We start from the raw sequence: 14042 nt of genomic DNA on the forward strand, positions 1-14042 counted from the left end.
TGTTGGTTCAAACCTGCCAACCCTGCTCTTTATTAAATTTTACACAAACACAGTTTTTCTTTTATAATAAGTAGTAAATATAGTACATTCTTTCACGGTTTTTGCTCTAAATTTTAAAGAACCGCTTGGATTGACATTCAATTTGGCTAACGCGTAGCTAACAGGTCAAAGAAAGAAAGTGATTTTGTGAAAAAATATATGTCCAAAATAAGTCCGGAAATAGATAAACTTACTGATTCTAAAGAACTTTTGTTCTATAAACTTTTTTCACAAAGTCAATACTTTTCGAGTTATTTGCGAGTGAACATGTTCATTTTTCAACAAAATAACCACGTTTTTAGACGGTTTTTCGCAAATAATTCAAAAAGTAATTATTTTATCGAAAAAAATGGTCTGAGTAAAAATATAGCCTGTAAAAAAGTAAAAAAAATGTTGTATGCACGAGGTCTTTACACCTAGCAGAACCAGAGTTATAGCTAATGAAAAATAGGTTCATGTCCACCAAATTCCAAATAGAGTATTTCAACGTGAAATATACAAAAAATTAAGCACTTTATGGGGAAAACTCATTACAACTTTTTTAAAGTGCTTAAAAAAAGCTTTATTTCTCTTGTTATAAAAGTTACGCAAAGTTACGCTCAAAATAAAGTTGGTACCTTTTGTTTTGACAAAAAAAGTCTCAAAGATCACCCCCTAATTAGCAACATAAATGAAATTAATCATTGTCGCTTCACAAGTTCCTTTACTTATGTTGTGTTTATATAATCTGTAAGTTTTATTAATTCAAAGTGCTTATTTTTGAAAACAATTGGTTTTAAAATAAACTTTTTAAAAATTTTAATTTTAAAAAATGCTTTTTTTCAAAATACCTTAAAGCTTCTTGGAGATAACAAAAATCTCAAACAACAAAAGAAGTCGGCTTAGCTTTTTTACATCTTTTGTGTTCTTTGTTTTTCTGTAAGTCAAAAATTGGTTAAGATTTGGTGTTTCTAAATTTGCATACACTCGTGATTGGTGAATCGTTCAAGCCCTTTTTACTACAGCCCTTTTAAAAATAAGGACTTTGAACCGATGAAACTTACAGATCATATAAACAATACATACATGAGTAAAGAAACTTGTGAAATGGTAACGATTAAGTTCATTTGAGATGCTAATTAGGGGGTGATTTTCCTGATTTTTTTACCAAAGAAAAGGGACCAACCTTATTTTGAGCTTAACTTGTTTACTTTTGATGCTATAATTTTTTTTATCTACTCTGTCCTATTATGTGAAAATTTTTAGTTTGTGAAAACTGTCATTAGAGATAGCAGTGCGTGAAGTGTTTAAAGTGTGCGTGAAGTAACAATGTTGTATGCACTTTTAAATGGGATTTACTTTTTCGCACACTTTCAATGGGTTTTTTGACACACTTCCATATAATCAAATATCCTTAACTCTGGCGTTGTCATGGTGATGACAATATGAGCAATGACTTACAACAAAATTTTTGACAGTTTTGTGGTTTGAAAGCAGTTAGGATTTTTAAATGTCAAAGTTCTAAAAATTGTAGAATACAAATGAATTCCAGTGACGAAGAGTTACAGTTTTTTTATTTGTTTATCGTAGATAAATTATTGTATGAAACTGTGCGTGAAGTACTTTTTGCGAACTTACGCGATGTATAGCACTCGCTCCGTTGTCGCTCGTGCTCTTAATATCGCGTGCATTAGCAAAAAGCATAATTCACGAACTGTTTCATAAATAGCTATTATAAAACACAAATTCCCCAAAAAGTGCTTCATTTTTTGGTTATATCACGTTAAAATATTAGATTTGGAATTTGACGAATATGAACATATTATGTATTTTCATTAGCTAGTAACTCTGCTTCTGCTACGTATAGAGACCTAATATATACACCATCTTTTTCAGTTTTTTTACAAGCTACATTTTTGCTAAGAATATTTTTTTCGACAAAATACTTACTTTTTGATTTATTTGCGAAAAACCGTCTAAAAACGTGGTTATTTTGTTGAAAAATGAACATGTTCACTCGCAAATAACTCGAAAAGTATTGATTTGGTAAAAAAACTCTATAGAACAAAAGTTGCTTAGAATTAGTCTGTTTATCCATTTCTGGAATTATTTTGGACATATATTTTTTCACCCCCGAGAGGGGGTGAAACTCATCCCTAGGGCAAAAGCACACATCGCATCGGCACAATATCACTTTTTTTCGTTGACTTATTAGCTATGTGTATACCAAATGTTATGTCAATCCAAGCGGATCTTTAAAATTTAGAGGTTTTGTAATATTTTACTGTTAAAGAACGTACTACTAATTTTTTATACAAATAAATATTTGTGGAATTTTTAAAGTTTATGGGTAATTGATTATGAACAAAATATTGGTATTTTAATTCAACGTTGCGTTATTGTTTCCGAAGTATTGTTTGGTATATAATTTGACAATTTTTTGAAGCTAAATTTTGTCTTAAATTCTTTGTAAAAGTTGCTCTATATTTTTCATTTACCATTATAATAGTTTAAGAAACCATTTCTGCGTATTTTGAACAGTCAGCAGATGGCAATCAGCTAAGACATTTTAAGCTGTCCAATCTCCAAAACTCTTTCAAATTTTTGGAGTGGAATTTTGGTAGTAGTCTCGTATGTTTTATTTGTAAATCCCATAATCACCCAGTGGTCTCTTTGAGATCATTTATTTCAGCTTGGTTGTACTTGTAAGAAGCTGATGATATTTCACTACGTGATCGTTATAAGATTCACTACTATTTGAAAGGGTCTCTAGAATCTTAATATTATTAAAATGCAAACACTTTTGTTTTCCTTTGGTCCAGTCATGAATTATTTTCTCAAAATTTAGGGATAAACCCTGAGGAAACCATTATTTCTTATATTGACCATCCAATTCAATTTCAAAATAGGCTTCATAGGCACGCCTAATAAACTGAGCATCGTTTAGTCTGACGAATTAGTTTGTAGCAGACACATACATGACTTAATTCTTCAAGAATAAAATCTACTTCTTTTTGAAGCAATTTTTACATATAAAATGAACGTCTATAGTCTATAGTCTATAGTAATGGGGGTCTATCTAAGAGACTCAATAATATTCAGCTCATCGGGATGCTATTGTTTAAGATAAGGAATTCCATAAACAAGTTATCTACTTATTTTAGGAAATGATCCTTTTGTATGTAATTTCACACATATTAATGAGACTCTTATATAGCTGGTACTTCTATACTCTTCCAGGGGCCCCGTAACCGGGCGTGCAACGCGTGCGCCGCACGCGGGCGTAACTCCAAAGGGGCGCCAAACCGAAGGTTTGGTAAATAAGAAATATTTATTTTAAATGAGATAATCATTTTTTATATACAATTTTAATTATTTCATGAACAGCTAGAGAAATCTCAAAAATCAAATATTGTGTTATTACTGAAAAAATAATTATTCCCGTCCTGAAATGTTGAACTTAAATATTGCGTCAAAAATATTTTGTTGTTCCTTCCTAATTTTTTTCTTTGAAGTAGATTGAATTACGCTTGGCATACCATCCAATCGATTTATGTTGTAAATTAAAGCGACACTCATAATAGTCAAATTAACATCAAATCACACCCTTTGACGAGTAGAAACATAAATTAACACCCATAAAACGTAACTTAGCAGTTTTACTCCAACAAAAACACAACTTGCTGGATCAAGCAGTTTTACTCATATAAAGTGAATCTTTTACTCGAATTTATGATAATTAACCTTAAGTAAACAAATACTCTATGAATTATGATTATGTATTTGACTTGAGTATCTTTTCCTTTCTCGTCTAGGCGTTTATTAGGCACAAATAGTATTTACTGTGACTGGTGAACGGGTGGTTTCCTGCAGTGAAAGGTTTAAAATTTTATTTTATATTGGTGTTAATAATTTCCTACGACTACGACTATTATTGCAATATCCGTTGGAATTGTTCTGCCCTGATGTTAATCTTTTATTTTCGTGTAAAAAATATTGGACAATATTTTTTATTTGTTGTTATTTTAAGTGGCGTGGAAATTAAATTAATTGTGAAAACGGTAAGTATCATAATCATTGCATAAATTAATAATAATTCATTTTAAATAGTCGATTATGGTTTCGTCTAATAAAATCCACAATAATTTACAATTTATTTTGAAAAAAAGAAATAATTAAGATATTGTGTCTACGTAACTTGGAACCATATGGGAAACTTTATTATTAATTTTACGGAAAAAATTTATTCTTCATAAAATGCTTTGCATAGTCTAAAAACTAAATTGTGTTAATCTTATGAGTATCAAAAATATGAATTTCGATCAAGAGTACCTTATATTTCACAATATCGAAAATTATTATTATGAAAAGTTGTTTGGAATTAATTAAAATTATATGTTTTAATAATATATGCAATTACATCCTTATAATTGAAATGTTTTTCCCTCAAATTACAGATACCCAACGCTCTTCTCATTTATTACGAATAATGAGATAACTCTTTTATGGATATTGATTAATTAATTAATATTAATAAAAGAGTTATCACATTATTTGTAACAACTGAAAAGGGCTAATTATTAATAATAAAAGACTTATCACGTTATTTCTAATAAATGAAGAGGGCGTTGTTGAAAAGTACAATTATTAATGTACGATAAAAAGTTCTTTATAAAAAGCTTTGCATGGTCTAAAATCTAAGATGCAACCATCAAATCCTATCAAATTTTTTAAATTTTATATGAGATTGCGTACAAAAATATAAGTTTCGATCAAAAGTAAATTACCTTTCTAGATCACAATATATTTCAATTAGACGGATGTAATTTCATATAGAAACATAGTTTTTAATGCTGAAAAACTTTTCATAATAACTTTTCAATATTGTGAAAACTAAACGTACATTGCTCTTGACCGAAATTCATATTTTTTGACATACCTCGTATAAGATTCATAAAATTTGATATTTGATGGTTGCATGCTGAGTTCTAGACAATGCAGAACTTTTTATGAAGAATAACTTTTTCTGGTAAAATGAATAATAAAACAGTTTCCCATATGGTTCCTAGTTATGTAGACACCCTGTATAAAATTTGTTTGAAAACTTTGAAATGACAAAATATAATTGTTTATTTACTTAAATGCATATTTTTAATTTAATATGCAGGGTGCTTCATTAATGTTGCCAAAAATCTAAGAGCAAAGGCGCAAAATGTCGCCTGTCAAAATTTTCAATGTGTTTCAAATGTATTATTCATTATTTTTTTGAATTCTGAGAAAACTAATAAGTATTTTTAAAACATTTAAACGCAGAATGAAAGATAACGTTATTGCCGAGGGTCGACAGTCCGCTAAAAATAAATAAATAGTTTCTTTTGAATTAAGTATTTGCCATTATTAAAAATCACACTAAATTTTCTCTTTTATTTTCACCCCTGTAACTTATTAAAATAAACATTATAGAAGTTTTCAGGAACTTTCGGCCTCAGTAATAATGTAGTCTTTCATTCTGGGTTGAAATTTTTCAAAAATATTTATTAGTTTTATATGTTATATGAGTTAGTTTTATATGTTATATGAGATAGTTTTATATGTATTTTATATGATTTAAAGGGCGCTAAAATATGTTCCGCACGCAGGCGCCAATCAGCCTTGCTGGGGTACTCTTCTACTATTTTATGTCACTTCCTTGTAGCATTGGACAGAACGCTGTCCTAAACTGCTGTTCTAATGACACAGGAGATTTGCTGGGCTAGGAGAAGCGGAGTTAATATCACTTATAGTCCAGGGCGGATCTGTTTTGAGATGGACGTTGAGAGGTGACTCAAATTTTTTTGCAGAAATTGCTTGAAAATAAATCAAATAATAATATTTGAGTTATCCTCCCTCTCAAAAAGGTCCGGAACATTGTTTAAATAATCAAAATGTCAAGAATTGGAGGAAAAATTCGACTTTTTCCTTCGTTTTTTGACTATAACTTTAAAACTATTCATTTCCGAGAAAAGTTGTACTGACATAAAAGTTGCGTAATTCAATTTACTACAATATAGAGTTGGTTAAAAATTTAAAAATTAGTCACCCTAGTTGCAAAATAGCCATAATTGCGAAAAAAACCATACAAAAACAAGTATTCGCATTTTACGTTTTTTAACCATTTATCCTACACTTAGGACCTCCATATTTCACCCAGAAAAACTTTATGATACAGTAAAACAATACTGTAAATTTCATTAAGATCGGTTCAACAGATTTTGCAAAATAAATTTTGCAATACAGCGTTCGCAAAAAAAATTCATTTTTTCAAAATGTTACAGGACTGAAAATAAAGCAGATAGCAAGTTGAATTTTTTTTTTGCTTATAGAAGTGTACTGTACCTTTCATTTGCAGTTTTCAAAATTAAAATCGATTAATTACCACGGCGTCAGAAAATTTTTGAAATAAACAATAATTTTTGGTGCTACGCGCAGAACAGCGGTGTCCGATTCACACAGGTTGATTTCCACCAAAATTTCTTCCAATCTTTATCTAATATATTATTTTCTTACTCTATATTTTGTTGTATTTTAATTTTTTAGTTCCACAAAAATCAAACTAACTTTATTATTGTTTGTGAAATATTGTTTAAACAATTGCATATGTTTAAAAATTATAAACTTTTATTATTTAAGTTAAAATATATGAACAAAGAAAGTTTTTGCTAATAAAAGTGTTATTTCAAAGGATAGAGTATGTGTTTTTATTTTGCAATAAACAAATTTATTTATTTATATCGAAATGTCATAAAAATTAAAATGTATCAATCATTATCAAAGGTCATTGGAATGCCCAATCAGAGCAACCTATCCGCTGTCCTGCGCGTAGCACCAATAATTAATGTTTATTTAAAAAAATTGCTGACGCCGTGGTGTTAAGCGATTTTAATTTTGCAAAATTGCAAATGAAAGGTACAGTACACTTCTATATGCAAAAAAATGTTCAACTTGCTTTATTTTCAGTCCTGTAACATTTTGAAAAAGTGCACTTTTTTTACGAAAGCTGGATTGCAAAATTTATTTTGCAAAATCTATTGAACCGATCTTAATGAAATCTACAGTATTGTTTTACTGTATCATTAAATTTTTCAGGGTGAAATATGACGGTCCTAAGTGTAGCATAAATGGTTGAAAAACGTAAAATGCGAATACTTGTTTTTGTATGTTTTTTTTCACAATTATTGCTATTTTGCAACAAGGGTGACTATTTCTTAAATTTTTAGCCAATTCTATATTGTAGGAAATTTAATTACGCAACTTTTATGTTAGTACAACTTTTCTCGGAAATGAATACTTTTAAAGTTATAATCAAAAAACCAAGGAAAAAATCGAATTTTTCCTTAATTTTTTGACATTTTGATTATTTAAACAATGTTCCGGACCTTTTTGAGAGGGAGGATAACTCAAATATTATTATTTGATTTATTTTCAAGCAATTTCTGCAAAAAAATTGAGTCACCTCTCAACGTCCAAATGTACTAATATTTTTACAGATGCGCCCTGGTCTATTATATAACATCTTCTATAATATACCCCATGAGAGTAGCCAGTTTAAACAATGAGAGCGACCCAAGATATTACAATATTTGTTTATACGAAAGTATATACATGAAACATAATTTTGTTTACTTCTCTTATTTATATTATTTCAGTAATAAAAAGAATGAACATAAAACAAATATTTTTGTTAACTTTAATCCTACAATGTAGCAATATTCAACCTAACATGTATTCTTATGACTCAAAAAATTTCATATATTGATAAGATAAAATTTTCTAAAATAACAGGAAATAAACTAGCGGTTGTAACTAAGAGATTGTGGTACACTAAAGATAACCACAAAAATATCATATAGGGCTTTTTATGTTAAATATTGCAAAGGTAAATAAAGACCTAATAGTGTGTTCGGATAATGAACTATCTTTACACAGGCATGTTAAATGTAAATAATAGATGTATGTACCTAGTTAAGAAAAATGTTAAATGAAAAAAAAACAAACAGAATTGCAGGGTCCTGAATAAATGACACAAAGGGCAAATTTTAACAAAATAAGAAGAGTGATTTGAATTTAGAGCACAAGAGATTTGAAGTTAGAGCTAAGAGTTAGGTTGTTGCTACGTTTTGTCGACTTTGTTTTATAGAATGGAAGCTTGGATCTTGAGTGCGACATCAACGAAAAAACTGGAATCATTCGAATTGAGGGTGTACAGAAGAATTCAAAAAATATCATGGACAGAACACGTCACAAACAAAGACGTTCTGAGAAAGATGAATAAATAAATGAAGCCCTTAAATACAATTAAAACCAGAAGATTGGAATATCTCGGACATATTTATTAATTACCTACACGTGGAGGAGAGATATAACATACAATGCAAAGATGCAACGAAAAATAAATATAGGGAGACGTAGAAGATCATGGCTGGGCAACCTAGGAAATGGTAGAGATGTACACCAAATGAACTCAGAATTAATTTCAGAGAAGCTTAAAGTTCAAGTAGCTATGATGACTGCCGACCTCTGTCGCGGAGATGGCACTTGAAGAAGAAGAATACTTAAATGACATTATAACGGAGGAATAAATAAATATACATGCAATCCAAATTATAATAAAGAATAATAATAATACAAATAAATAATAAACTATGTTGACAATACAGCGTCGAACTATTGGTTGACATTAGGAAAGATATTCCCTGAAACGTAAGGGTCATTACTGGCCATTCGGGATCAGGTTATACCAACCAGAAATTACCTGAAATATATCGTCAAAGACACTCAGGTTCAAAACGACAGCTGCCGATATGGACGTCAAGCCCAAGAAACCATCCAACATCTTACAGGGGGCTGCCAGGCATTTGCTGCAGCTGAATACAAGGAACGGCATGACGCAGGGGGAAAAAATCCTTCATCAACGGATAGCTACCATGCTGGGACTTCTCCAAACGAACCATCTCCCATATTATCAATACGTCCCTGAGAGTACGCTTGAGGATGGCAGCTACAAGCTATACTGGGACCGAACTGTACTCACAGACCAAACAGTGGCACATAGTAGACCAGATCTCGTACTAGTTAATAAATTAACAAGACAAACAACACTAAAATTGATATGGCGATACCTAACAACACTAATCTACGTAGTAAATTTACTGAAAAATCCCCAAGTACAAAGATCTGGAAATTCAAATAAGAAGACAATGGAGAATGCATTGTCTTCGATGTACCCAAACGGTACCTATTATTATGCCTACTACTGGAGTCATTCCGAAGAACCTCCTCGAAAGCATTAAAAAGCTGGGTCTAAATGAACATCTTAACAAGACCATGCAGAAAGTTGTACTACTCGCAACGAACAGATGTGTACGAAAATTTTTGGGAGATACACCTGCATACCAAGTCACCTAGGGCTCGATAACACGGAAAGAGTCGCAGCAGAGCTCAATCCGTTTGATACCGTAGGTATCTGGGATCAGTGCCGGATTAACCAATAGGCAAAGTAGGCAGTTGTCTAGGGGCCTAGGCATCAAAGGAGGCCTCGCAAGGCCAGAAGTGAAAAAATAATAATTAGTTTTAAATAAAAATCATGAATCATATTATGTTGAAAAAATCAAATATCGCGCAATACCATAAAAGTGATGGTGGGCGTATAAAACTACATATATTACAATGCATACATTTGTTTACATAGAAAGCCTGTTTTGTGAGAATAAGTCACTAATAAATGCCGTTTCGTAGAAGGAACAGTACTGCCTATCAATGTACACAGTTTATTAGAAAAGTAGTAAGAGGAAGAGCAAGAAATGAGTCAGTGCCCCCTCGCTACACTCTCCTTCATTACCCATGCATTTCGCTACATGTCAGGCAAATGCAATGGTCTCCAGGCTCATTCATCTACGATTAACAAAATTGCAATTTACATTTATTGTGCGGTACACTCGCTTTAGTTTGAGGAAGTGCTGCTAAAAGTTGGACCCATATTTTGGATTTTGGAGCAATATCGTTTGTTATCGATTTGTTTAGTCCGTGTACAACCGTTTTTCAGCTTCCATCCACCGTTGGGAAGTTACGATCAAATGCTTGATTCTTAAATGAAACTCAACTAAGCGATCCCATTCGCCACGACCTAAATCTTGTCCTTAAAGGAACAAGCAGCACTCGATGGACTGCAAGGGCTGATGCAACAAGAGCTTTGTCTAAACGTTACAACTTCTTTAAATCTGCCCTTCATACTCTTGCTAAGACTCTAATCAAAAAGCAAGAGCAAGAAAACTACATTTCAATGATGCTAATTCCAATTAATGAAGTTTTTCTACAGGGTGGAGAAAAGTTAAAAGTTGAAACGAATCTACCAATTTTGGATAAGCTAATTATTGAATTCAGTCGTCAGTTGACAGCGTACGAGTCAGTAACTCCAGTATTTGGTGTTTTATGTGTTTTTCCAAAACTGAGTGATGCTCAAATAAATGAGTGTGCTTTAAAACTACATGAAAACTATTGCAGCTCAAATATTTTATAGTCCATCTTCAGGACTTAGCGAGAACAATTTATTCCTGCTTCATAGTCTATTTGTGAGAACAAATTAGAATCGAAGTTTCGAAATTTGTCAGTAGCTTGTAAGGTTTATCTCACGCTAATGATTATACAAATGCAACAGGCGAAGGGTCATTTTCAAAAATGAAAATAATTATTAAAAACTGTCACCGTTCGACCGTGGCACAAAATATACCAGCATTTCCCTCAATTATAGCTATTGAGAATGATGTGCTCGAAAATTTGCAGGTTGAAGATATTTTAAGTAATTTTGTTTCTATGAAACTCAGATAAGTTGCTTTATAATAATTATTATAAGGCTTTGAAGACTCAGGCTAAATTTAATCCATAATTATTTATTATTACATAATTATGTACTTAATAAGTAATAGGTAGTATATTATTCAACGAGCATATAATGAGGGGTATTACTCACGAAAATGAAGTTTGCTACACGAGCCGAAGGCAAGTGTCGTTATTCCTCAGAGTGAGTAATAGCCATTACATATGTGTAGAACACTATACTTTTCCAACGACCTTTTTTTCATTATTAGAAAAATTATTGTACTTTAAAATGAATCGTCCTTTATTGATAACTATAACAAAAAATACCAAATAATTTTTTATTCCAAAATTTAAGCAAAATTATAAAAATAAACAGTTTCTTGACTATTTCTTTGTTTTATCTCTTCAAGCCACAAATGAAACAAAAATTTAAGTCTAAATCTACAAAACGTCCACTAATATAATTAAAGGAACACCGCTTGGAGATGGAAGAGTTATCCGAGGTTTTAGAGGGAAAAGATAAAAAGTTTCTTAAGGGGTCTCCTATCTCGGGTTGCCTAGGGGCCTCAAGATTCTTAATCCGCGACTGTCTGGGATGAGTCAATTTTCCCCTTACAGGCAGTGTGAGCCGTATGGCTAAATATACAAATAATAATAAATACAATAACATACAATAAATAAATTAATCTGATCTTCAGGAAGCTTTTGAAAAACTGTTTTCTTGTAGCATTTTCAAAATAACTTGGTTATAGGTACAGGAACAGGTTATTATTTTAAATTCTTTTTGACAACGATTTCCGGAGTGGAGGCCTAAATGTCAAAGAATAATAATATTTAAATAGTTTTAGATATTATTAGTCAGTGGTTTCTAACCTGTGGGGCGCGCCCCATATGGGGCGCGAGACTGTTGCAAGGGGGGCATGTAGCGGTTGCAATTGTTTGTTACCATTAGAAAATTGGAACTAAATGTTTGGAAATTAATTAAAAAATGGGGTAAATACTATTAAAGAGCAAATTTTATAATTTTTTTTATATATTTTTACATGGTATTTTATACCTACTATTTTGCAACCCATTAAATAAATTATAATATCAATTGTGTATTTATGAAATTAGATTGTTAATTAAGGGCGCGCAACAATTTTTTGTTTTTTTAAGGGGGGCGCAGGCACAAAAAGGTTGGAAACCACTGGGTTAGATACTCAGTTCAATGAATATTGACAGAACTTACGAGTTTTAAATATTCCTTCCTTAACTGTATAACTAATATTTCTGAAACCCACATTAACAACACGATTGTCAAACTGATTCACATAAGTATTCTCGGGTATAGTCAAAAGCTCGAGTTTTAGTGAGTCGGGCCGTTTGTTAATTTTAAGTTTAGCAAAACTTGGAAGATCCTTTTGTTCCATTGTGATTGTTCTCTCTGTTTTTGTTGTCACAACACACGCGCGTGCTTACTCTCTGTCCGCTAGAGCGTGTACATCGACCTACTCACGACAAAGGCTGGTTAGGAACTACACTACCGATAGCGATAGTGAAAGTGAACGCTATTAAAGGAAGATACTCAGTTGGAATTATTGCACCTACAGATGGAAATCGTGAAGTAGAATAATTATAAAAGTAAACAATCATTATGTATTCCTTGATATTGTGTGACGGATTTGAGAGGTTTTAGTTTTTAATTTAAAAATCAGGTTTAAATCAAGATTTAAAATTAATTATTCAATTAATACCATGCGCGTCAAAAAAGGGGCCACCTAAAATTTTTGGCATTTTTTAATTTTTAGATATTTGTGTAATGTTTAAGAATATGTTCTAAAGCACTATGCAATCATTTCTTAAATAACAAATGCAAACAAAAGTTCTCCCAAAATGATGATTTTATTGGAAAATAAAAAAAATAACATTGTACCTTTTTCTTTTTTTTTATAAAAATTTATCAAATTCTGGATGTTGTCTTGAGGAAAAACTTCTCATTCTTCCATGAGCGCCAACCGAAGGTACTTACGATTTATTGGAGCAGGTATTCTGTTTCTCTCTCTTCGTTTGAGTTGGTCCCAAGCATGTTCAATCGGGTTCAAATCTGGACTTTAAGCTGGCCAATTCATTTTTGGCACGCCGACGGTTACCAGGTATTGCATTACCATCCTGGCTAGGTATGGCCGGGCGTTGTCTTGCATTAAAATAAATTTTCGCCCACAAACCCAGCAAAAGGCATTACATGCTCGTCTAGAATTTCGGTAATTAGTCTGGGCTTATTATCGGAGAATAGGCCATTTTTGGGAAAAGTTATTTACCAGCAATTTTATTGCTGGATTCGAAGCTTATGATTATATATATTAATAATATAGGTATGCAAAGTCCGCAGATAGTGTGCTACTTTTTTTATTAACAAAATGGCGCCTACAGAACGTGTTTTTTTATTTTTGCTCCATAACTCCGAACATTTTAACTATACACCAAAAACACCCTAATAAAAATTCACCAAAATTAAATTCTGCATAAAGAAAGGTTTTTCTCGATCTGCTCGGACAAAAATTTTTCTCGGAAAATGCGGGTTTTCCCAATAAAACCTTTAAATTTCAAATAAAGTTTTAGATAAGTAATTGTCTGCCAATAATTAAATAACTCGCTGACATAAAAGTTTTCTTGGTTTAGATTATAGTTCCAGAAGCCGATGAAAATTAAACAAATATTTTAGCAACAATTCAATTGTTATTTAATAATTTTCAGTCGCAATAATAACCAAAATAATTATTATACACTGATCAAACTTTGAAATCTTATAAAGATGAGGTGCCTATTTAATATTTTGTCGACAAAATATAAATTTTTAATTTTTTTGAATAATCTTTAAATGTTTAAAAAAAATAGTTATAAACAAATTAACGTTTCTAAGAAAGTTTTTATTATATTCTAATTTTAAAAAATAGGTAAAATGCGTATTTCAAAGATCTTGAAAATGAATGCTTTAAAACTTTTTTGCCACCATTTGCAAAAAAGTTATGAAACAGCAAAATAAACATACGATTACTACGTTGTTTATAATTTTTTTTAATTCTTTCAAAGCGTAAAAGTTAGTTTAAAGTACAAGCTAATTACTTACAAAAAATATCGATTATTAGTTTAATGGTTATATTTTAATTAAAGATTATAAATATATTTTT

The 14042-nt window shown here is 31.1% G+C and overlaps 1 protein-coding gene across 1 annotated transcript in view; it reads right to left on the reverse strand.

The window, feature by feature from the left end:
- LOC114328838 (ATP-binding cassette subfamily G member 4-like) overlaps positions 1-12400 on the reverse strand; it is a 405691-nt gene extending 393291 nt beyond the window's left edge. Inside the window, exon 1 of the mRNA XM_050656037.1 lies at positions 12104-12400. Within this exon, the coding sequence (XP_050511994.1) occupies positions 12104-12284 (181 nt within the window). The 5' untranslated portion in view covers positions 12285-12400. The remainder of the gene's footprint in view (positions 1-12103) is intronic.
- Between the last annotated feature and the right edge of the window lie 1642 nt (positions 12401-14042).

This window comes from Diabrotica virgifera, chromosome 7, assembly GCF_917563875.1.
Source record: "Diabrotica virgifera virgifera chromosome 7, PGI_DIABVI_V3a".
Taxonomy (NCBI): Eukaryota; Metazoa; Arthropoda; class Insecta; order Coleoptera; family Chrysomelidae; genus Diabrotica; species Diabrotica virgifera.